The following is a 24,444-nucleotide window of genomic DNA, read 5'->3' as shown; positions in this document are numbered from 1 at the left end:
ATAGGAAGGCTCATTTTATTGTCTGATGCTACCAGCTTCTTTTTTCCACACAGCCCTTCCCTCTCCCGGCCAGGCTTACTCTGGTGGTGGCCTGCCCATGGCCCTGTCCCCATCTGGGAACCAACCCCAGTACAATCCCCACACCTCCCATCAGTCCTCCTTGCCCTCTACCAACCCCCAGTACCATGGCAACCAAGGCATGGTCCATAGCAACCAGGTTGTCATGACCCACACCAACCCACGGCCACAGAGCGCTCGCTGCCTGTTGCAGACTAAGGGCCAGAAGAGCACAGATGGGTTCCAGGAACAGGTATGTCTGTCTGTGCACCTGTCTGCCTGCTGCAACCACGCCATATGCTATATTGGAAATATGTTTGCAGTTGTACTTTTGCTGGAAAAGCTAAATACATATATGACTGAATACAGCTACCTGACAATGCAAACTGCCTTCAGGTTAATTTATCACTAAACTCTGCCAAGTGTTGCTTGAAGTTAAAGTTAATCTGTCTGCTCTTAATTAATTAAGCAACAAATTAAATTGGCAAAGAGAGGCACAGTTAGGTTTTACCAAATTTATTGAATAAGATGCAGGATGGTGTGAAACGAAATGCCGAAGTTGGCAAGCAGATTTTGATGGCCTTTGTTAGTATCAATACAGAAAGCAAGCAACTAAAGGGGACAACATATAGAGCTACATAGGACATCCAAGTATGATTTAGCCACCTGACAGCAACAGTTTGTTCTGTGACAGATCCAGAAAAGCCACTGAAGTTTCATTCTAAATGTGAACTATTTCACAGATCACTGTACCAGTTTAGAAACATGAAGAAATTTGCACCAGCCTCATCAGCGGTTCTTTCTCAGGGGTTTAGTTTTCCCCCTCCTAGTATGAGATGGCTCTTATTATGCCAAACAGGAAAAGAAGGATAACTGTGGCTATGTTATCACTGTCAGAGAAATTAAGATTTCCAATATAGCAGCCAAAATGTGTTACTCTGCACATGAAAGCACCCTTCCACGTGTTTATTTACTCTTTGCATGAGAAGCAATTTTCACACTCTTTGTATTTCACTTTTAGTTGTCTATCATTTTCTTTCTTTTCCTCTCCTACCTCCCTCTTTAGCTGTGTGTGAGAATAGAGAAGAACCCTGGTCTTGGTTTCAGTATCTCTGGTGGCATCAGTGGCCAGGGGAACCCCTTCAAACCTTCCGACATGGTACGACCTGACCCGGCCCGCCAGCCAATCAAAGCCTCCTCGGTTTTACCTCAGCGTTGCCATGGAAACTGCTGCTCGTTACCGCAGTGTTTCGTCTATCTATCTGTCTCTCTGTCTGCGGGGCAGCAGCTGACTTGGTTAACTTTGAGTATATATCAGTCTGTTGGAAAACGGCAGCAAAGCTGAAGGTGTTGTACTTAAATTAGTGAAGAAATTCAAGGTAAAATGGGATTAATTTGTCTTAGACTTTATTATATCATTGCTCAGATGACTGTGATAATCAAATAATTTTAAAACTAAACCTGAAATGCAGGTACAGATGAAGATGCTTGAGTCTGGCTTGGTATCATTTTTAGACCTTTGATGCCTTATTTATACATGTATCTTGTGTATTTGATGATATACTTCCTGTATATACTTGGCTTATCACAGTTTAAGCCAAACTTGTCATTTTTACTTCTGAGTTTGACTGAGTTTGTCAGTGTGTGCCTGCACTGAGAGCCTGCTGGGGCTGCAGATCCCCGAGGCCTGATGTACAAGGAAGTCTGTCCTAGAAACAAGCTGCTATAGTCAGTCTAAAGGAGCAAGGCTGCTCACAGTGTTCTGGCTGCTATTTTAAGAAGGCTGTTAGCCTGGGACATTAGATGTTCAACACTTTGATGTAGGGATGGAACGTATGACAGATTTAACTGTTATTCTGAGTAACTGAGAAACCGACGAGACAGCAGATCTATTAAAAGAAACTTAAAAGACAAAGAGTTATTTAAACATGCAGCCTCCATACAGCCCATGTGACAAATTGTGATGTTTTAGTGGGGGTTTGGGCTGATCACACAGAAACTGTCAATTCATCATTTAACTTTGAGTTTTATGCGGACAACTGGTGATACAGTTGCTGACTTGTGCAGTTATTTTATCGTTCATATCTTATATACGTAAGGCTTGCACAAGCTGCAATTTGTCCATTATTAATGCTATGTTAAAGAGACAGCAGATGGATTCAATGCAGAAAAGCAGTTTTTCTAAAGATTTTGCTAACAAAAAACAGCAGTTTGTAAGGTAATTACATTATACATGCAGTATATAAGAGATGATTAATGGGCTTGTTATGTATATATATATATATATATATATATATATATATATATACACATATAATGTTAATGTAGAGAATATGGAGAATGTGGAACACGGATGTTTTGCCTTGGATTAAAATGTTTCTTGTCACATACTGCAGTGGCTGGTAAACAGTGAAGGTGACTCATGGCTGATCATTTGGGTATCTGCAGTGATGTCATCTAACGCATCACAGAGTCAACATTTGGGTTTAAACGATGAAAAGTTTAAACCCAAATGTTTTAAAATGAAACATAGAGTTCACTTTAGAACATTGCAATGTTGTATGTCCGCTTTTCACATCTCAGACCCTACCTATTAGGCCTCAAACGATTACATTGGATTGGATGGAGAATATTTGATTCTGTTGAAATTACAGTGCCAGCAGCAGCAGCTATTTTCTTCTGTTGTTAAAACGGGTTTCCTGTTCTGACTCTTCCAAACGCATGTGAAATCTCTATTTAAAATGGTTATCTATGGCTCTCATGTCTTACCTGTGGTAGTAATCTTACGGCTGATTTATCAGCAGTTTTAGCTCAGATTATTGCAGGTGCCTTTACTTGTGGTTTGATCATCTTTCTGACTTATATATAACAACTTATCTGGGTGTGTCTAACCTTGTACACAAATTTGTCTGCGATTAATTTGGTCTTAGAGGACACTGCAAGGCCTAACTGAGCTTGAGTCTTAAAAGCTGAAAAAGGTCTTTGTTTGATAACAGCTTGGCAACTAAATTTTTTGATCATCAGAGCAGACAATACTACAGCCATGGCTTTTCCACCGTGCAGTGGCTCTCTCCAGTGGTCAGTTTGTTATTGGCACTTTTAGCTTGATATACACATACATGTTTAAGGCAATTAATTATGATCCGTATGATGTGGTTACAGTTACAGCATCTGCAAACTGGCTTAAAAGATACAAAATACCTTTTTTAATGCTTAGCTTGTTAATCTTATAACACCTGTAAAAAATTGTTAAGAAGATGTCTTATTATTGTTCTTGTTATTATTAAAACTGTGTATTTTTTTGTATGTAAACACTAAGACATTCTGTCAAAATCTAAGAACCAGTCATACAGTACTAACAAAGTTTTTGAAGAGTTGCTAAGTTTAAGTTTCCTTTGTTCGTCCCTTTTGATTATCTTTGTAGAACCTTCCAGAAGTCATTATCTTGTGCCTGAAAGGAACAATAATCTTCTAGGATTGACATAAAATACTAAATGAAACCCTCTAAGCCACTGGATCAGTTTCACTTCTAACTAATTAGGACTCAGTGAGAAACGTCACAGACTAAGTTATTGTATGGACTGAACTGACATTCATGGCTTTGATGTGTTAGTTTCTTCGGCCCAGTTTAAGAATTGAAGTTTTGGGTTTTAAGGATCAGAACATGGATTTTTTTGTAGTTGTTGTTTTGTAAAATCTAGGTCGCAAACATTTTAAATTTAATTTTCTGTACCTGCTTTTGTTAGCTATTGTTGTTGCACACCAAGCTGCCACTGATATATAGTGGTATATATTCACCAGTTTCATCTTTTGGAGGTAAACATTTGTATGAGCTGCAAAAACTACATCCTCACCTCAAAATTTGGCAGATTTTATCCAACATTTTGTAGATGGAATGTTTTTGCACACTGCTGCGGCTTTGTGTGCAACCACTTTACAGTGTGTAACTGTTCTTTGGTTTTGACTAATGCTACACTGTTTCAGCTGCTAACAAATTAATTTGTAATGTACAGTGAGTCCCATATGAGATTTGACAAGAACACTCAACTGACCACAGAAAAATAATGACATGACTGCATATCTGCACAGCTTTGAATGCCATAAACTAAACACTTTGTGGGCAGTTTATCAAATTATTCTACTGTATTCATGTATGAGACTCACTGTAGTAGTGTCAATGTTGCCACATATAGCAACGTAACTAATACCTCTACCTTGCAGTATATGTGTTTGTTGCTGCATTCACTCACAGATTGTAGTGTGTAGGTGCTGCTGCACTCTCACTACAACGTCATGTTGTTCTTGGTTAACCAGTGTCATTTCTTTATGGCACATTTATCTGTTTAGCTCACTATTGTATGTTCAACATATAAGCAACATGTGCTGAACTATGTTGAGTCGACACAGCCACATTGTCCAACACTTTCTATGTTCAAAAACATCTTTCAGCTCTCAATGAAAAGATGTTGGTGTTTTTACAATCTCTGCCTTGGGTTTATTGAGGGAAAATATGGGGGACTAGATTTCTTCTGCCCTTCCTGCTACCTACCTATTTCCCAAACTTCTCACCCTGATATTTCTTAAATACTTAGTGTATATCTATATTTCTGTCATTCTGATCCTGTGTCTATCCCGTGCCAAATCCTTATCAATAAAATTAGCTCATAAACAATTTTTGGGAGAAAAAAATTATTGGAAATTTAAAAAATTGTCACTAATTGTAAGTAAACAGGAAATACTAATGTTGTGTCGTAATGAATTATTAGCAGTTTTGTTTTCAGCTTGACTTTTGAATAATTTGTATTCATCTCTAAATTGAGAACTCAACAACATTTGTGGCAGAAATGTGATTTATTTTTTTATTTTGTGGGGGTGGGGTTGGATATTACGTTGAGCATGAGAAAGGCAAAGATTCTAAACCATCGTGTCCCTGTGTTGTCCTAACGGTGTATCATTTTGACTTATAGGGTATCTTTGTTACTAGGGTACAGCATGATGGGCCTGCTGCCTCTGCCCTGCAGCCCGGAGACAAGATACTGCAGGTAAACACCCTCCCACTCATGATCAAATGGACCACTATCAGTACCATCCTCCATCCTCTATAATCTTTTGAAATGATTGAGGCAGGGCATTCAGCAGGACGAAATAGAGCATCTTTTAATGTCCATCAAGTACAGTTTGCCTGACAATTGTAAGGTGCAACTAGTTATTCAACTGCAGCTCTGTTTTTGTTCACAAATCAACACACTGTTTGCTACCAAAGAGTGCAAAATACTTTTAACATTTCCCCTCTTTATATGCTGCTGCTGTGTGTACCATCTAGAAATTTGGCATGAACCACCGCCTCTCCCCTCTGCTCCCCCACACTTTCTTTCATCATCAGCTGATGACACCCATGAACCTTTGAGCAAAAGATCAGAAATATTTTAGAAGCCTTAAACAGTGTTTGATTTTGTACTGCATTATTATTCTTAGTAAAATGCATAATGCAATGCAGACAAGTCGCCTTTCATTTGATGCTGTTTACAGTTTGGAGGCGCTTCGGCTAAACAATACTCACTGCATATAGGTACCAGATAGATATAAGACGACATAAAGTGGACATCTATCATTAAAAAAAAAAGATTAAATAAATTAACTTAGTAATGCCTATACAACTGAGGTGAAATCCGTCTAGTGCATATTCCCACTGTCAGAACTTTCCAAATGCCAGTTAGAAAAATAATTCAATCGAGCAGAAAAAAGAATATTCAAGTGAATATTAAGCATTCAGTTTGTATGTGAACATTCTTGTAAACTAAAACTTTTCGTCTGTCTGATATCACCAAGTCCCACTATTAGCAGAATGCTCCCTGTCCAGTCAGCTCTGAGGGTGAAACTGTGTAAAACATAAGCTGTCTTGCTTTTAGTTTATAGTTTCAATAGACCATAATGTGGCTTTGACTGTTGATAAACATCTATTCTTGACTATAGAATAGTTATTAACGTTTGTGAGGCTTATTTCAAGTACAGTGTGTATCCTAAGGTGTTTCTACATCTCCTAACAAGTGGGGTTTCATTATTTTCTACAAAGAGCATCATTGAATCTTAAGTAATTACTTAATTACACCTATTCCACAACACAGCACTGAAACCTATGTTTTTGAGCAAATAGCACAAGCCTTTTCTCCATAATTAGACCATAATCCTGTCTTGCTTTTATTATTAGCATTATTTCTTTCTTTTTTCCCACTAATATGTATATAAACCCTGACAATACTAACTGTGCTTTATATACACAACTTTCAAAATGTCCTAAACACAGAATTTAACTGAATGCTGCAATTTGCGTTATGGTTGACTGAGGAGTATGTTATTCTTTGAATAACTAGGTTGGTAAATGTAAGGAAAAAATGTGGCTGGATTATAAGAAAACGTACATAAAATAACGTCTTGATACATGCAGGTTTTTTTCACTGTTTCAACACCAGTATTTTAATAACTCCCAGTGAATCTGTGAGATTTAATCAGTGAACACAAAATTGCAGAAAGTAAAAATCTCTCCCTCTTAGCATTTTCTGGATATTTGAAAGATTAGAAACATAACCTGAACTGACAGGAAAGTCATGTCTGTCAACATGAGATCTTAGTGCTTTATAGTAATAGATTTACCCTCCTTCATGTCTCATATCTTACATATTTTCCTCCCCCCTCTGTTCCCCTCCATATTCTCTCCACAGATGTACAGTTTAGCTGGATGAACTCATCTAAAAGCCCTTTTTGTCTTTACCCGTTCTCTTTCTACAGCATGACTGTGTAGCTCCTCCTCTTCTCTCTCTTTTCCCCAACAGTGATGTGTTACTGAGATAATGATGGCAGTGACCCTCCATCCTTCCACAAACACTCACACATAGACATGTGTTTGGAAAAACTGCAGCACACATACATGCACACACACACACACATGCTGTTGACTGTGCTGCGTGTTTGCCTTGCAGGCTAATGGACATAGTTTTTTACACATGGAGCACGAGACAGCCGTCTCTCTGCTGAAGAGTTTCCCACGGACGGTGGACTTGATGGTTCTGAGAGACAGCAGCACGCGCTAGAAATAGTTTTTTTTTTTTTAAAACGAACAAATACAACATCGCTTCTCTTCTCTACTCATCGCCATCTAATGCCACCCCACCTGCTCTCCACTGGAGGCTTGTGGAACTGAAATATGAGCCGCCTTTTTTACATTTTTAGAGGAACACACAGACATTTATTTGCCTATTGCTGGACCAAAGGCAAATACCAGTGCCAAATGTACCATAGGAAACATATCGGCTCCTCTGTCTACTTGAGGTCAGGGACCTGATCGATGGCTGGACGGACCATGAGTGGCTCAATCCTTTTGAGTTCCTACAGGGCTGCTGCAGTTTGGATTTTGTGGTTACTCAGTCTTATTAGTTTGTTTTTGTTGTTTGGGGTATTTTTGCTTTTCCCCACTGCCTTTTTTGCTGTCTGTTCTGGATTTTAAATTATTTGTATGTGTAGCACCTTTGTTCACCTTCCCTCTTCTTCATTGTATTCCTGTTTTTTGGCCATTTTATATTCTTGTTTCAGTTTTTATCCTTTATTTTCCTTTTTGTTATACTTTTTTTTTAATGTCCCATTTTGTATTCTTCTGACGGTCTTTTGTTCTGTTCTGTAGGTTAATTTTTTCCTCCAGTGTACAGAAATCGAGAACTTAAGACTTTCTGCCTTGTGTACATATATAGAGGCTCAGTTTTCCATAGCAGCACTCTCAGTAGGGCCTGAACAGAAAGCTCTAAAAGTTTATGATTATTGTTGATAAACTATATTCTGGATTCTCCCCTGTGAACGTACAGGGATCATTTCTCCAAATGGATGATTTTCCAAAGTATACCACTATTTTATCTGTATAGAAAACACTTTTCATATTTCATCATTGCTACTTTTATGTTTGAAAACCTTGTTGCTTGCACAGCTGCATTGAAAAAAGCTAAAGCAATATTTTCTGAGGCTCAGCTCATTGAGCCTCTCAGCAGAGCCTAACTTGTCCTGCAGTGCCATCTATCGAGCAAGTCATGCTAATGTTTACACACATACTGCCATGCACATGAACTAACAGGCAAATACATATAAAAACCTCTGTGCCCCCACACATCACAACACTTCTGAATCGGTGTGCCCTGTGCACTGTTGTATGATGACACCCACTCTATATATCTGCCTGGTTATAGAATACAAATCTATTTTAAAGCCAGTCACACCCCGAATGAACACCAGTAATAATTTCTGTGCCATCTTCTGAAGTCCTGTCTTCTGCTGATCTCACAGCAGTCACAAAATGTCTTTCTAGGCATTGTATGATTAGTATGACAGCTTGCTTTCATTACACTGGAGTAATTAATTTAATTCAGTGACAACCAGCCTTTAGACATCTCCTAACTCTTCAAGAATCTAGTTTCTGATGCTTTGTACCATGTAGATCCTCTACCATTTCTTGATTTTGTTTATCCGGGTTCAAAATATAAAGATTTTGCCTCTTTGTGGCTCAGTTTTAGTCTGCGTTGTGAGGGTAGAAACATGGTTTTAGTGAGTCAGGAAACTTATTTAACTGTTGGCGCGGAAAGAGTGGCATTACATTTGAGGTTAGACATTTAACAAAGCAGAAAAAAGAAGTATGTACTCAAATGTAGAGACTTCGATGATATGGGAAGTTTCTGGCCTGATGACTGATGGTCACACTGGAGAAACTGTATCGATTTGACAGAAGTAACAACAGATAAAATCAAGAAGGTTTATTTGATTTATTTGTGTAAATGCAAGACTCGTCTTAAAGACTTTTCATGGCAGTGAGTTATGTTCTGTTATTTATAAAACCTGATGTTTTACTCAGAGCGAAATAACATCCTTCACTGTCCTTTGCTTTTACTTGACATCATGTGCCCATTTTGTATCAACTCTCCTAATGAACTCTAGACTTCCATTATTTCAGCACTAAGGACACAAAATGGCACAGTTTAATTCTGTGGTTGAGAGAGTGAACTACAGGTATCCACCCATCCCTATTTAGAGTTTGAAATATCAAAGATATTATGATGAAAACAGAGAAAAGTTTGATATTATAATTATTTTTTACTACATGTTTCAGGTAATTATTTCTAAATATATTGATATACCTTAGCTTTGCTCAAAAATTGTGATATTTTATAAAGACACTTGTAACAAAGTTATGGATGAGAGTACGCACAGTATGACTCGGAGACCACATGTACTATCCAAATCTGTATAAAATGTATTTCTACTGTAATTGTGAATTTGTGTCATACGAATATATATTATATATATATGTATATGAATATAAAAACATTTTCTATGTGTTTAAACAACATAAGAGCTGAACAAATGAGGACAGTTTCATTGTACATAAGCTGTGAATGAAATCCAATTTAAAATGACTCATATTGATTGTGAATGTACTCATGCTTTCTGCAGTACCTACACTTACCCAATTTGAATGCTGCTTCTTTTGTTGTGTGACAAAAAGTACTTTGACCTCTGAAGAGAGAAATGCTGTCGAGTTATAAGTTGGGCAAACTTTAGTGACAATTTAAAATAATTATTTATTTATTTATTTGCACATGCAAGTTGAAATCCTTCCAGTTTTAAGTTTGAGTATTGATGCGGAGAAATGTAATTGCTGAAGTATATATAATATATATCATGTGTTTAGAATGCATTTTGCAGATGCTATCTGTAAATACTATTTAAGATACAGTTTTTACAAAAAAATAATATATGTATAAAATTGAAAAAATGCTGTGCAGCAACTATACTGGAGCCATTTTGGGCTTTGGGACGTACCATTTTTTCAGTATATAAGAAGTGTTTTGAATAATGTATTAAAGTCTCTATTGTACAAATAATAAAAATGTCACTATTGGTAATGTTTGCTTTCTCTGGTGCATTGCACTTGGACTTTTGGCGGAAGGCAGAATATGACATTTCTCTTTCTCACCTTCTATCCATATTTTTGTTGAAAAAGAAGCGGGAGGTGGAAAGGAGAGGGACAAGAAAACAAATGACAGAAGACAAATGGGGTGAAAGGAAGTACAAAAATGGAAGACAGGAAAAGAAACAGATGGAAGGATGAAGGGGTGAGAAAGGAAAAAGAAGAGCAAAGACCATATGAAAAGGGGAAGTAAGAGACTGATGAAAGCTGTGATGAAGAGATGAAGCAAGGAGAGGATGCAAAAGAAAACTAAAATAACGGAATGAGGAAAAAAGATGAGAATCATGTCTGCTTTCCTGTGGATTTAGCTCACCAGAGCCTCTCGTCATCTCAACAGATGCTCCTTTGTCTCTCTGTCCATTAGTTTAACAGCCTGGACTACTCTTCATCCCTCTTGATCCGTTCATCTCATCTTTTCTTGGCTCTTATCTGAGCATTGGATCACAAAGGGATAGTTTATCTGATACTGAAGCTGCCTCATAGACCCAAAAGACACAAAACCTAGCCAGTAAAGACAAGTTTGTAAGATTTTTAATAAATTATAAATCTTACAAGTTTTTCTCACTCAGCTCATATGCTAATTAACTCAAAGTCAGATAAAGTGAGTGACAATGTTCATATTTTTTTTCTTTTTGTTTTTTTTTTACAGTGCAATGTTACATTGATGTTACTTTGGCACTTGCCACCAAAAAAAAAAAAGTGTTACAGTCACACCCTCACATACAAAAGCAGGACAGCAGTGATTCCAGCAAAACTACATAGGAAGCACTCAAAAAACTTGGACTATAAAGGGTGCACCTGTCCTTGAAACTTTCTAGATACCATTGTCCTTGGATTTGATTGGATCTGATGGAATCTGTGAAAAGCAAGTCAAAATGTCCTCACCCCACAACCAACACAGGTTCTCAAGGATCTGTTACTGAAGTTCCAGTGCTAGACACTCCAGGACTCCCATTAGATGTTCTTTGTCCACACCCAGACTACATGAGGAGAACCTACTCAATGTTAGGCAGGTGGTACAATTTAGAATAAACTGCTACATTAATGATTTGGGGGAAAAAAAATAAAAATTAAATCTGGAAAGTGAACTGGAGCTCATTCATCCATGGACAGCAAAACCATCCAATCCAGTAATCATTTCCATAGCATCAGTCACACAATGCAGAGGTCTCCAAACAGATGTGTAAACTTATATATATGTATGTGTGTGTGTATTTGTGTATATACATATAAAACATACATAGATATATCCATATATATATCTTTTCTTTCTTATTCTTTAATATTTCCTAATGTTCATGGCTGTTTGAAAAAGATGTTTGAGCTTAGACTTTTAACAATTTCAGAAAACAAAAAGATTTTACTACCCTCAGCATGGATTCTAAGCCCTCTCCGAAAGTACATGCTGTGCTTTAGCTGAGATTACAACAAAAGTTTTCCACATGAATACGCAAAATGGGTGAAATGTCAGTGCAGACACCCAAACATGTAGAAGATGAACGTACATTGCAAATAATCAATTATCACAGCAGTGTCAAAACAGACAGTCTGGTCTTTCAGGTAGAAAAGTTCCTCTTGTGGCAGTGATTACAGCAGTGATTACATACAAATGATAAATATGTAGCATTCTCATAGATAATCTTTTCTGCAGAGTGAATAGTTTTTAAGCACACTATGCCCATGCTCCATCTGTACCTTTATTCAAACAAGACTTCATGCAGAACTATTCCCATAACTGGATTATTACTAATAGGTATCAGACACTTCTACTGTTAATTTACCACTCTGCTGCAGCATATAATAAGACGCTTTCATTACAATGACAAAGATATCACTAACATTTTTTTTCCTTTTACTCTGTACCTAATTGTACCATGCTCCACTGTTCTCCTGCTGTCAGTGCCCTCTGTAGAACAACCGTTACTTTGAAACAGGCCGACAATAAACAATAGCACTTAACATCACATGTGCGCACACAGAGACACACAAACGAATAACATCCTTTTGTTTCCTCTCCTCTTTACTCCGCCTTTTAGATACTGTACAAAAAAGAGTTTTATTTGCTGAGTGACCAACCCACTCACACATTCATGCATGAATATCTACCCACATTGATTCATATATTATGCTGGAATCAGAGTGAGTGTTTGTCTGTGTAAGAAATACACAGCAACTGACTTTTTTGTGCACCCACCAAAACAGTCAATAAGCTCTTGTGACCAGATCAATAACAATACCAGAGACTATGACCTGCATTCAGCTGCTCCCTGCATTTGTGTGTTAAGCTGATGAAGTGATGCTACAACTGCTCCACTGTCTAGCCTGCAGGCAGACACAGACATAACAGTATATGTCCAACATGCAAGAACTTCACTCTTGCAATTTTGTCTTTGTACAATCATGGCGGTCTGCACAAAAGATGTATACTGACCCTCTAACCAAAGTTATAAAGCATCCTATGAATGAAAAAAAAGAGGTGGCAAGTTGTACCATTCTTAAAAGAAATTAAAAAAAGTACAGTGCAACATTTGTGAAAGTCCACTTGTTCATCAGAGTTGGATGAGAAAATCAATACTACTTTCCTCTCTGCTCAGCCAGTAGAAAGGTCTGGGATGTACTCAGCTTAGCATCAGAAGTGAAAAGTTTAACCTCCTGCACGTCTGAACTATCTTTATTTTGCCAGTTGTGTATTCATCCTTCATTGAATAAGTAGTATTTTCAGGCATCTGTATACAGTTACCTTCATCGCCATTTTTGCTTGGAGCAAAGCACAGATTAAGTCTGAACGCTGTAGAGTAGCTTTTGAATGACCTAATGTACTCCTACGGAGAAGCTAAAATCTGTACAAACGAAACAAGCTAACCAAGCATTTTACCTATCAAATATAGATTTGTACTTGGAAGAAATGCTTTGATAAAAGTAGTAGAAAGTATTGATTCAATGTATATACTCTGTATACTCTGTATACTCTGTATAACACTGACAAAGAGCAGGCTCTGAAATGCACTTTGAGTACTCGCTGTGTTTGCCATTTTTTATCATGGTATGGAATCCCTCATGACAACAAAGAGACACGACTGTTCAATCCCAGATACAACTGACCATGTGGCCACCATCCGCTAAAACCGTGAAAGGGGACCTGCCTGGATACTGCCCTTTTCACCCAGTAATATTTGAGTTAAAATGTAGTGACTAAAAGGAAAAAAAGCAATCAGAAAAAAAATTACTGAAGTAAACTACAGATAATTGAAAGTTATATAAATTTGACCCTTAACACTGTCCTCTAAAGTAACACCCCTATAAACATCAGGAGGGAAATAGGACACCCAAGTTCAACATGTCCAAGCTGTCTTTTCACTTCTGAGTTACATTCAGTTAATAACACGCCAACACCTTACAAACCTGTTTTTGTAACTTCTTGGTTTGGTTTAGGTAATAGCATCACTTGGTTAGTGTTAGAAATCAAAACTACTTTGGTCAGATTAGAAAACAATCATGGTAAGGGCTAAAATACATTCATTTTACAATGCAAAATTTACCATGGAGACCATTTTGCTGATAGCCTTGTTTTACACTCAAAAACTACAATATGTTCGTGGTTAGACAGGATTTTACACTTTAAGTGAACATGATCACTACATATTGCATATTCTTTTAAACCAACATTAGGTTTTTTCTGCCTGCATGACAAAAATTACCCATAGCGTCCTTTATTTATCACATTGTCTGCTTTGCAGTTATTAAAAACCAGTATAACCAGCATATATGTAAGATACACAGCTAGTTTTTTTTGGCCTTTTTTTATTTTGAGAATTAAATGCAGTTTTTGTCTTTTATTTATTCATTTTAAATATAAGGCCCTCCAGTTTTGGAAGATGTAGATGTTATTTTTCATTTTTTTCAGTCACTTATCAATAACCTAGAATTAACTTTATACATGTGCTTACTTCTTGTGTATGAGATGGTATCCTGTATTCCTTAGTTGTAATCAGTGGTTATTTGAGTTACTGTTGCCTATGCAATGATGCCTATCATCTCGAACCAGTCTGCCCATTCTACTCTGACCTCTCACATCAACAAGGCATTTTTGTTCATACAACTACCGCTCCCTGGATTTTTGCTCTTTTTCTCATTCTCTGTAAACCTCAGAGATGGTTGTGCATAAAAATCCCAGTAGATCAGCAGTTTCTGAAATACTCAGACCAGCCTGTCTGGCACCAACAACCATGCTACGTTCAAAGTCACTTAAAGCCCCTTTCTTGTGCTCAGTTTGTTAATTTAGCATCTTATGATCCTTTCTTGAATATTTATGACATGGAATGATATGGTTTTTTTATTTTTTTTTACAGAAAATTGTTTGATATGCTGAGACAAATAGCAAAATTACCCATTTCCTTGATTGTTTTTTTTTTTTTTTGCTCAGAAGTTAAATTGATAGGAGGCTGTAGGTAAATTTGTTAGATGTAAAAGTGAGTGACACAGTTTTCTGTTAATTAAGAAGGAGTGTAAACCTTGGTGGGGCCAAACTAAGCCGTTTGAATGAGCCATGGCAAGACAACAGTTTTAATCTAAACAAAATATACTGTTTACCATGATAATGCCACACAGAGATGAGCTTGTCCAAACTGCTGCTGGGATTAAACCTGAGACATTTCAATTGGACCCTTTCATCTTGAACATTTTTGTGTGTGAATGAGCGACACAAAAAAACGCATAATATGAAAGCAAGAGCCAAAAACAGTAGGAACAGGAGAAGGAAGCCTCCTATTTAATGCAGGAGTTAGATCACTATCAGTAAACCCAAATCTTTCCCCAACTCTGAGTGGATTAGGTGTGGATTCAGTGCACACCCAAGAATAGCCCAGGCTTTTATCCACTGCACACAATATAGCTGTTTAACATGACAATACCTCCAGGACACAAGCTCCTTATGAGGAGCCTCTCAAACCTGCTTTAATGATGTTTTTAGGTGAGTGTGTTGTGTTTATCACACAGGTCTGCCTAACCGGTTGGACATCTAGCTACCTGAATGAAGAAAGGGAGAACTAGTCTGACAAGGCAAACAAAGGCAGTCTTTAAGTGAAAAAGAAGAGGAAGAAGAAATAATAAATCAGGCATTACCAGTAGGCTACACCTCCGGATCCAGTGTCCACGCGTTGCGTGTCAGAGGTTTATATTCTCGGTTGGCAGTTTCTGTCGTTTTGTCTGACTTACTAACACTTTATTGAGTTCACTTTTTTTTTACTTCAAGGCAGGTTGTTGTTGGCTGTTGTGGCAACTGTTTGGTGTCCCAGATAGGAGGCAGGCTGTCGCGGGACAGACGCACACATCTGTAATAACGCACGCACTGCCACAGCAACACAAACATTGTCAGGACTGTGTGTCAGCATGCCTGTGCGACAGAAAGGTAACTGAAATACATTTTCGTTGTTCCCGGTGTTTGTCTGTCATACATTTTGTGTAAGCCTATCGCCTCTCTAAATATACTTTGCTTTGTTGAAGAAATTATATCGAATCAAGTTCAGTTTTGACCAAACAACTTCAATAGTTGATGTTGCTACATGCAGCTCGAAAGTGCTCCTTCACTTTAAGCAAGAGCACAAACTTGTTCAAAACACGCTCAGTTATAGGTTTAGAATTGTTCATTCGCGACTCTCGGAGAAGTAAAAGCTTTCGCTGATAATTTGGTAAAAGCAGCGCATTTGTTAGTCTGCTTTGAAATGTCGAACATCATTAGTTGCAAAAAAGAAAGCAGCGAACGATACGTGCTCTGTGACATGTTTCCTGTGCAAATGTTGTAGATACGAAAAAATCATTAGACTGACATAGTTGACATGTGGATTCATGAAAAGCAGCACGTGTGAAATTGAATGCTGGTACATTTAGAGTTTGATGGGTGATTAAATTACTTTTGGTTTGAGCAGCTGTTCAGAATGACTACCGGTATGCGCACGTTCATTTGCTCCATACGTTCTATTGAAGCCTGTATTGTTAAAAGGGCGACATAAAAACACCAAAGCAGAATTTAATAGTAGTTTCTAATCGATGAAATGCAGTTAAATCCAGTGCATTTGCTTTTTCCTTATAAATGCAAAGATTTTTAAGACATAACTCTTAAATAACTGTGATAAAACCAGTTTAATTATACATGACTTTTTTGTGGTGTGCTGTTTAACATTTACCTAAATGTACTTTTGTAAAACAAACAGTGATTGTTTAATTGCTGCTAAATTCCCAAAAGCAGCTCTGAAGCCAAACAGGAAAATAAAGCATTCTTGGTACTTGTGAGATGAGGTATGATATTATTGACAGAGTGATAGGACTTTGTTCCCTCACTCATTATATTGAGCCAAGTGCTATCACTCTGTCTTTAATTAACCATCCTCTGGTAAACATCATGCCATGTCTGAAACTATAACCTTCATTAATCCCCAGTCAAAGAAAGGCTGTTAATGCACAGTGCAATCTCCTTACTCTGCTCAAAAGTGCTTTGTGAATTTTGTTATTCTTTTTTTGTGTGATGTGAAAGATGTTTGTAACATATTGTACATGTCATGTTAAGATGCTCAGCGAGCCCTTGAGCTGCTTCAGCAGTATCGAGTCAAACTGGACCAGAGACAGCAGAACCAGAGCCGGAGCAAACAGGGCCCTGTGGAGGAGGATCGCCAGCTGCAGCAGTCTCTAGACAGAGTTATCAATGTCTTCCAAAGTCAGCTATTTAATGCTCTTCTTGGTAAGAACATTTTTTTTGGACAATTTCTATAGTTAATTAACCTGTCCCTTCATTGATGTTATATATATATATATATATATATATATATATATATAAGAAATTAAAAGAATATTTAACAGAAATTGTTGATGATAGCAATGGTGAGCTATTTAAATCAGTAAAGTTGTGCTTGGTTAAAGATTTAGTACAACCTAATTAATAAACAAGCAGTTTTTCAATCTCTGGACCACCTAGACTAACAAAACTGTATCTGCATGGAAAAATACCACACACCTATGTCACTTAATCTTAATAAGGTGTCAGCTTTGCTGCAGGTAGGTTTGTCTGATTTTTAACAAGTGTTGTGTCATAAAAATCAGTGGGAAGTCAAAGTGTGTTTTCAGTTATACTGTCTGTTTGGGACTGTATTTGAAGGCTTGAAGGCTGTAATCTGTTTGCCAGTAGGCCTGCAGACAGAAGGCTGGACTTGGCACAAGAAAAGGCGAGTTGTGTAGTTTGTTTTCTTTAGTTATGATTACTTTAAGATGGCTATCACTTGACTGGTAACCAGAAAATGGAGATCAGAGTAAACAAATGTAGGTGTGACATGGACTGTCACAGCAAACATAGAGCTCTTTGTTAAAAGGGACACACATTTAGAGATTGTGCAGCTGTGTAAAAATTCCTCAGACGAGCTGCTAATTTTAGAAAGTATGTTTTCTTGGTTACGGTTGCTTAATGAATGGAAAAAAACATGGTTGTATGTATGTGTGACAACAAACTGGTTCAGCTCCTTGTTTCACCTGCTTTTGGCATTTACACCTTCAGTTCTTACAGAAACACACATTTCTCTGTTTTGTGTGTGCTTGAGTGCATGCATGTTTATACTGTTCAGTGACCATGAGCCAAAGTTCCTGTTGACCGTGTTGTTTCCCAGATGTTAAAGTTGTATACTTAAACAATATTTTGTTCTAACTTGTAGTTGAATATTTTCCTATTTATTGATACTTACTTGTAATGAAGACATGTGTTTGACTTTATCATTGGATGTTTGTTTCTGATACTGTATTTCATGGTTATGTTTATAAAACTAATCCTTCTCTCCACTTTACTCTCCCCACTATCTCCCTGTAATGTGTGGTTTAGTGCTGAACTTCTCATCTGTTCTGTATGCAAAGTGAAACCTCTGACCACAACACTCATCCTGATTTGTTGGCTTTGTTGGTTTACTTTTAAAAAGGGAAATGATAGTGGAATTATTTTTTCCTTTTTGAAGTGGTTACCCTGCAAATTGCGTAGGCTACTGTATTGACACTAGAGGTCCTCAGTGTTTTAGCTCTGCTTAATGAGGTATATCTACCACTGTACTGATAAAATGAGAATAGAGACTTTTCTTTTTTCAGTTAATCAGGTGCTCAGTTTCAGTTATGATCTATAGTTTAATCTGTGTCCCTTCATTCCAATAGATTCTAACAATGATCTGTAATAATTTATTTGAGGTAGCATGGCTCTCTTCTTGGGCCTCTGTGCCCTTGTAGGTTGAATGTCTGACAGAGGGAGAGCAGCATCCTTTTAGAGAAATGAGCAGCGTCAATAGAAGCTCAAATGATGGCTTTATTTTTTGACCCACTTGAACTCATGCTATGCACAATTAAATATTGCACTTGCTTTTATTCTGCATGTGAATTTAGTAATGTTTTCATATATACAGTCATGCATTATTTCATCTATCCCTGCAAGATATTTTGTTCTCGTCTAAATATACCACCAACTCTTCATTCATCATGTTTTTAATATTTTGCCAGATATCCAGGAGTACTACGAGTTGACAATTTTGGCGGATAGAAGTTGTTCTGTGGACCATAAGGACAGTCCTGGGAAACTCCCTGCCCTTAGCAACCTGCCAGCAGAACCCACAGTCCAGACACTGCCCTGCTCTGGTCCCTTGAGTCCCCAGGCTTCTGGTGAACCATCCAAACCAAAGCTGTTGACCTCTAAACCTAGGTCAATCAAGTCTCCTGCTCCTCCTGTCCCATCTGCAACAAAAGAATCTTCGCCAGCAACACAGTCCAGCACATCTCAGTCACAGCCAGCCAAAGTCAAGTACCGTGCTCCTCTTCCTCCTGTACAAACTGGAGCATCTAAATCATCAGAAGCAGATACTTCTAAAATATCCTCACCACCTGTTGCCACTTCTTCTGACTTTATCGTGAACAAAGTGGAAAGCCCCACTGGTCCCAACAAAACATCTCCTGGAGTTTCAGTGAATGGAACCAAGCCACATGTCACTGCCACCAGCCCTGGTGTGTCTTCAGAGAGCACCAACATAACTCTGCAGAACCTTCCTGGATCTCCTAACCTCAACCTGGTTACAGTCTCCGCCCTTGTCTCCAGCACCATCCAAGGCCTTGTGTCTCCAACCTCTCCAGACAAACTCACCTCCGGCAGCACCACTCCCAGCACTGGCACAGGTATCAGCATAGACACAGGAGCCACCGTAGTTTCTACACCTCTTTCAACCAGTAAAGAGCCAGGATTGGATAAGGTCACTTCCACCAAGAGTCCAACAAGTCCTAGCCATGAGAGATTTAGCTTCGGTGGCCAAAGCCCCACAAGTCCCCCTGCAAACCTGAACAAGGAACCACATCCAAAGTATGTCAAGAAATTGCTTTGTTCATAGTAACCTTTGATAACATTAATATACAAGTGTAGTATGTACCTATCGTTTTTTTAAGCAAACTCAGTTGATAGAGCAACTCCGGGAAAATTTTGTGGTTTCCAGTTAAACACTACATTTGAATTTTAGGTGTTGGACAAAATAATAACTGACAGTTTTCAGAGTTCAACTTCGGACACCCTCTCTCCCTCATTTCTGTTCCCAGACCATTAAGCCCTGGGCCAGTAAAGGTCACCACTAGCCCCAGCCATGGTCCAACCCACTCCAGGCCAGCTACAAGCCCACTGACCCCCAACAAGGTAAGACATCTCTTATTCTTTTGTGTTTGTGCCTTAGGAAACCAGCAGGAAATACCTCTGCTGGTGACAGCAGATGGGTTCTTCTCTGAAGGAAGGAAGGAAGTTTATTGCAGGTGTTGTGGAGGTTTTTCATCTTCATAGTATCTTTTTGTGTGTTATACATCTTTTTGTCCTCTTATCCATCAGTGATTGGGGCTAAGAAGCAGAATTTTAGTTTAGCTACAGCTGTCTGTAACAACAGTCTTGTAACTTTTGAATATCTGTAAATTCAAACAGTACACCTTTCAAATGCAAATACAGATGGACCGCTGCTACACAAGATGATGGCTCCTCAGTTTAAAATATGAATTTGATATAGCTTAATTTTACACAATTTGGGGTGTTCAGTTTGATTTTTCTCTTGATTTTCTGTTCAAGATCTTACTTCTTCATGGAAAAGGTATCGGACATGTTTGTGACTGCATGTCTCATTTCGAGTCTCTATATTGAGAGAAAGCTTGTAGCTGCAGTTGGCAGAATTACATGTTATTTGTGCAAGCTGGCTATACTGCATTACGTAATATGAGAAAGGGTATCGGTTTAGTTCTGTGACATTTTATTGTTCAGTAGAATCAGCTTAGAATGTAGAATGTGCAGAATGTGCTTAGACGATTCATGTAAATGTTTTTATCGAGTTGATCTTATTGCAGAGTAGATAGGTTGTAGTAGGTAGTAGTAGGTTGTTTTTCTGTTGTTAAGGCTATTTGACTACAAGCTTTCACTGAACACATATATATTGGGCTGGTATGGCTTTTTGTAAACAGCTGTTTTCTTTGCACTATATGCATCTGACAACAATTACCCTTCCGGTTCTACATTGTGCTGTGTGCTTGTAGTGGTGTTGTTGGTAATGCTGAACATTTATGTGCTGCTCAGCTTTTCATTGATAAACAACACAATAATAGCATGTAACTTTTTCTTGCAACTGTATAGTACAATAGGGAAGTGATTTGCTGTTTTTTTAAAACCCATGATAGCCTTTTAACATCAGAATAAGCACTGTATATCTAACTGCTGCATCAGTTGTTAATATGTTCAAAAGGGGTATGGGCCAGTTGAAGTAGTCTCTGTTACTATTCCACCAAACAACCAACACACACACACCAGATTGACAGATCAACAAGGATGATGCATTTTGGTCATTTTGCTAACAAAAACATGACAACTCTGATTCCTCCTGAAATCTCCTGCTGATTATATTGTAATATGATCAATTCAACATCAGCTGCAGTAATGCTGTGCATCTCGAAGTTGCCTGATTGAGTAAAATACACTCACTGTTTGAGGCTTCAAGATGCATTCTGGAGCTCTAATTCACTGATATCCACAAAGTTAAAAGTAGAGCATCCATTGCTATACTGCTGTTGCTGCTCACTCAGTCTAACCCCCCACTCCTACTAGGGACCTGACCTGATAAAGCAGTGAAGAGTGTTATGTGTGTGTGTGTAGTGTATGAATTTTTGTGTGTGCTTATGTTTGTGTATCCACGTCTGCCTGTGAGTGTTTGCTTGGGCATCCATGTGTATGGCTTTCTGCACAAGTCTCTAGATGCTTCCTATTTTTTATGTGTGTGTAAGTGTCTTTCGCGTGCATACGCAGATATATAAATATATATGTATATATATTCCGAGCCATGCTCTCTTTGAGGTCAAAATGTGGCAACCAGCAGCCATAAAACGAAGACAGCAGCTGGGAAACAAGAGAGCGGGTGGAGTTGCATCGGGACAGCTGCCATGTTTCCGACTTGGCCTCTATTTTAGCAGAAAAGGCTACACTGGCTTCTCTGGTGAAAGGACAGGTGGAGATGGCTTGAAAAACAGAACAGAGAGAGACTGATGGATGAAGAAAGAGGTGGAGAAAGGCAGAAAACAAAAGGATGCTACCAACATCAACAAGCGGCTGAGAGGTAGAATGGGGAAGTTACAGTTGGAAGATGTTTTGTTGAAAGTTGGCCAGGTGGACTGGTGAGGATGGACTGCATCTGTATCCTCACTACTAAGGTGAGACAAATGAACAAAACAGATCAGGACGATAAGTGTAATTCACTCATCTATTACAGTATTCAGAATATAATCTATAAATTTTTTTTCATAATGCGCAGTGGTTTGCACTTAGATTTGACTTTTCCATGTTCTCTCACATGATTAATTTTTTTCTGAAGATTTCATAGAAAGTAAAGTGGAGAAATTGATTTTTTGCTGAAAGAACTGGCAGATGGTTTGCTGTAATTTGTGAATACAATGGCGATAATGTGATATTTTAGAGAAACAGGCAGTGCTCTAGTGGAACATTGTTGGTCTGACAACATGTGACTCCCAGAGAGACCGGAAACTGCGCTGACAGGTCGCACACAGTCGAAAGGCTGGCTGCCTGTGCAGGTAGATCACTGATGTACTGGTTGACTGAATGACTGACTGGTGTCCAGGCAGGGAGGGAATGAAAAACATATATTTTACACATACATGAATCCTCAGAAATGCATGGCTCATTAAAGAAGCACTCGAGACTCTGGCAATTTTTGCTGTTTGACTTCTCCTGCAGTTATGGGATGTAACACCACTGTTGTAAAATCGTCACTATTTTAGCCCTTTACATAGACAGCCACACATGAATTTGTTCTCATGCTAAAGACACAGGCAAACATACCACCAGAAACTCCCAAAAATATGAAGTGACTAAGTAGTGTCATGTATTGCAGAGAACATTTATTTATTTAGAAAAACATTGATATAAGAAATGATTTGCAGGTTATGATTTACAATTTAATCTCTAATACATAACATGGCAAGCATTAACATGCTGCTATTATAATGCTGTGTATTTCCCATTATGTTGCAACACTGCATTTGCATGAAAATAATGTTCTGCATAAATAATGACATATGCGAGTTTGACTGTTGCTTTTTTTCAGTTGTTTCATTGAAATAACAAACCACTGTTTCAACCCTCTGATTCACAATTTATACCTAATTGTAACATGCTAACCCAACAGTAACTGAAGTAAACACAATATGATGCTAGATTAACATATGACAAAAACATATGAGGGGTGCAAAGCAATAGAAACCACACCATACAAATATTTGTTTTCTGTTAAAAGTTAATCTGAAAATCTATAAATAAAGTGTCGAACCTTCTATCAGACCAGTGTCTTGTCAGTTTGGTAATGTTTGGTAATGTAATGTAATGTACTTTTGGTTGTTTTAGGCACAATTTAAAATTCTCTGTGAGATATGGCAATACGATGATCAAATCTGGTCTCAGTGGTCTTAGATGTAGTACAAGCAGTTCAAACTGGAATGGGCTGCAAATTAGGACCAAGCATGAAAACATATTTATTGGTTTTCTCCATCAACAGCTGAATAAATAGAGACTCATAGGGCAGTGTAGCACATACCATTTGCAATACTGTACCTACATAGCTTTCTTTGGTGACATTACTAATATACAGCTCAACATGTTAGCATATAAAATATAATGTTAATTTTCCATCATGAATCGAATTATTAAAATGTGCATTTGAAGGACGATTTAGATGTAAAACTCACATAACCTCCCCTGGATTTTGTCGTGTGTAGTATAAACTACCATAGGGATTTAACCAAGTTAAAACGGGGCCACCTTTGTGATAATGAAAACTTAGGCTGGCTCAACATACGTTGCTAACCAATTAATCTTTCCAGTACACCCTGCTGAAGAATCCTGGCACATCCACAGACAGACAGCAGGGATTCCATCTCACATTCAGAAGCCTAATCTGGTTTACCTGATTAAGGTAATGGATTAAAAAAGAGAGGGTGTTCCCAGTGGTCAAGACTCTGGGATTACTGTTGTAGAATGTGTTTGTGCATCCTCTCTTTTTTTAACCTTAATTCATTTCCATTTCCACAACAACAACCATTACATAATGTAAAACTTGAGTGAGTTTCCACCTTTAAAACAAGGAAGCAGAGACTACTCAGTACTACTCAGACTGCAAAGAGGTAGGAGGCAGGGTACACCCTGAGTAGGTCTCCAGTCCATCACAGGAGAACATGCAAACACCACACAGAAAGACCCCAGCCTGGATTTGAACCAGGAACCCTCTTGCTGTGAGGCAACAGTGCTAACCACCACACCACCATGCACCGTGTAGCGCTTTTTTTATTTTCTCTAAGAAACTCAAAATGATGTACAACCACCCCCAAACATTTACTGAATTTGTATTTATATTTATATTCTGTTTATGTTTCGTTTGTCTGCTTTTGGAGACCGGTTCCAGTTTATATCAGTATCCTTTCCATCTTGGCCAATCCTCTTTTCCTCTTTTAGCCAGTCTTAAATCCCACCCTGGTTTTTTCAGTGTGTGCAATTGTTGTTTTGTCTTACTGAGTGTTACTATTTTCCTCTGCACCAAGAGAGCAAGAGTCACTCCTAAGAGGCTTACCTTAGGCTCCTAATAGACTTTACAAAGGTGGAGCTATTTTAGGATGGACAAAGTGGAAGTAAGCGGAGAAATGAGACACATGGATACAATGAGGAAAAAAGAGAGCCAGTCGGTGTTTACGAGCACATGAGTTCATTACATATACAGCTTTGGTGGACTTATTTATGATTATTGCCAGAAAATGACATGCTACATTATTTCATTGATCTATCCATCCGTGCCACTGTCCAG

General features: G+C 38.1%; 3 protein-coding genes across 21 annotated transcripts in view; 2 read left to right on the top strand and 1 right to left on the bottom strand.

The window, feature by feature from the left end:
- Positions 1–10,540, top strand: part of lrrc7 (leucine rich repeat containing 7) — a 118,352-nt gene extending 107,812 nt beyond the window's left edge. For 7 of the 15 annotated variants that reach the window (XM_072389027.1, XM_072389026.1, XM_072389025.1 and 4 more), the window contains 4 exons: positions 54–310; positions 1,124–1,216; positions 5,025–5,099; positions 7,035–10,540. In XM_072389027.1, the coding sequence (XP_072245128.1) occupies positions 54–310; positions 1,124–1,216; positions 5,025–5,099; positions 7,035–7,145 (536 nt within the window). In that variant the 3' untranslated portion in view covers positions 7,146–10,540. Of the gene's footprint in view, positions 1–53; positions 311–1,123; positions 1,217–5,024; positions 5,735–6,776 lie in introns of those variants that run through there. The other 8 variants (XM_072389031.1, XM_072389029.1, XM_072389030.1 and 5 more) reach the window with 8 other exon arrangements.
- The window catches only part of cp (ceruloplasmin), a 442,499-nt gene that overhangs the window by 128,431 nt on the left and 289,624 nt on the right, over positions 1–24,444 (bottom strand). The window lies entirely within an intron of this gene.
- Positions 15,284–24,444, top strand: part of LOC140311610 (discs large homolog 1-like protein) — a 106,762-nt gene continuing 97,601 nt past the window's right edge. For 3 of the 5 annotated variants that reach the window (XM_072389018.1, XM_072389017.1, XM_072389016.1), the window contains exons 1-4: positions 15,284–15,467; positions 16,623–16,793; positions 18,578–19,424; positions 19,655–19,748. In XM_072389018.1, coding sequence (XP_072245119.1) covers positions 15,449–15,467; positions 16,623–16,793; positions 18,578–19,424; positions 19,655–19,748 — 1,131 coding nt within the window. In that variant the 5' untranslated portion in view covers positions 15,284–15,448. The remainder of the gene's footprint in view (positions 15,468–16,622; positions 16,794–18,577; positions 19,425–19,654; positions 19,749–24,444) is intronic. The other 2 variants (XM_072389020.1, XM_072389019.1) reach the window with 1 other exon arrangement.

Source organism: Leuresthes tenuis, unplaced genomic scaffold, assembly GCF_036924035.1.
Source record: "Leuresthes tenuis unplaced genomic scaffold, fLeuTen1.0.hap1 SCAF_7, whole genome shotgun sequence".
Taxonomy (NCBI): domain Eukaryota; kingdom Metazoa; phylum Chordata; class Actinopteri; order Atheriniformes; family Atherinopsidae; genus Leuresthes; species Leuresthes tenuis.
The sequence above is the reverse complement of the archived record's forward strand: the minus strand, read 5'-3'. Positions and strand labels throughout refer to the sequence as shown.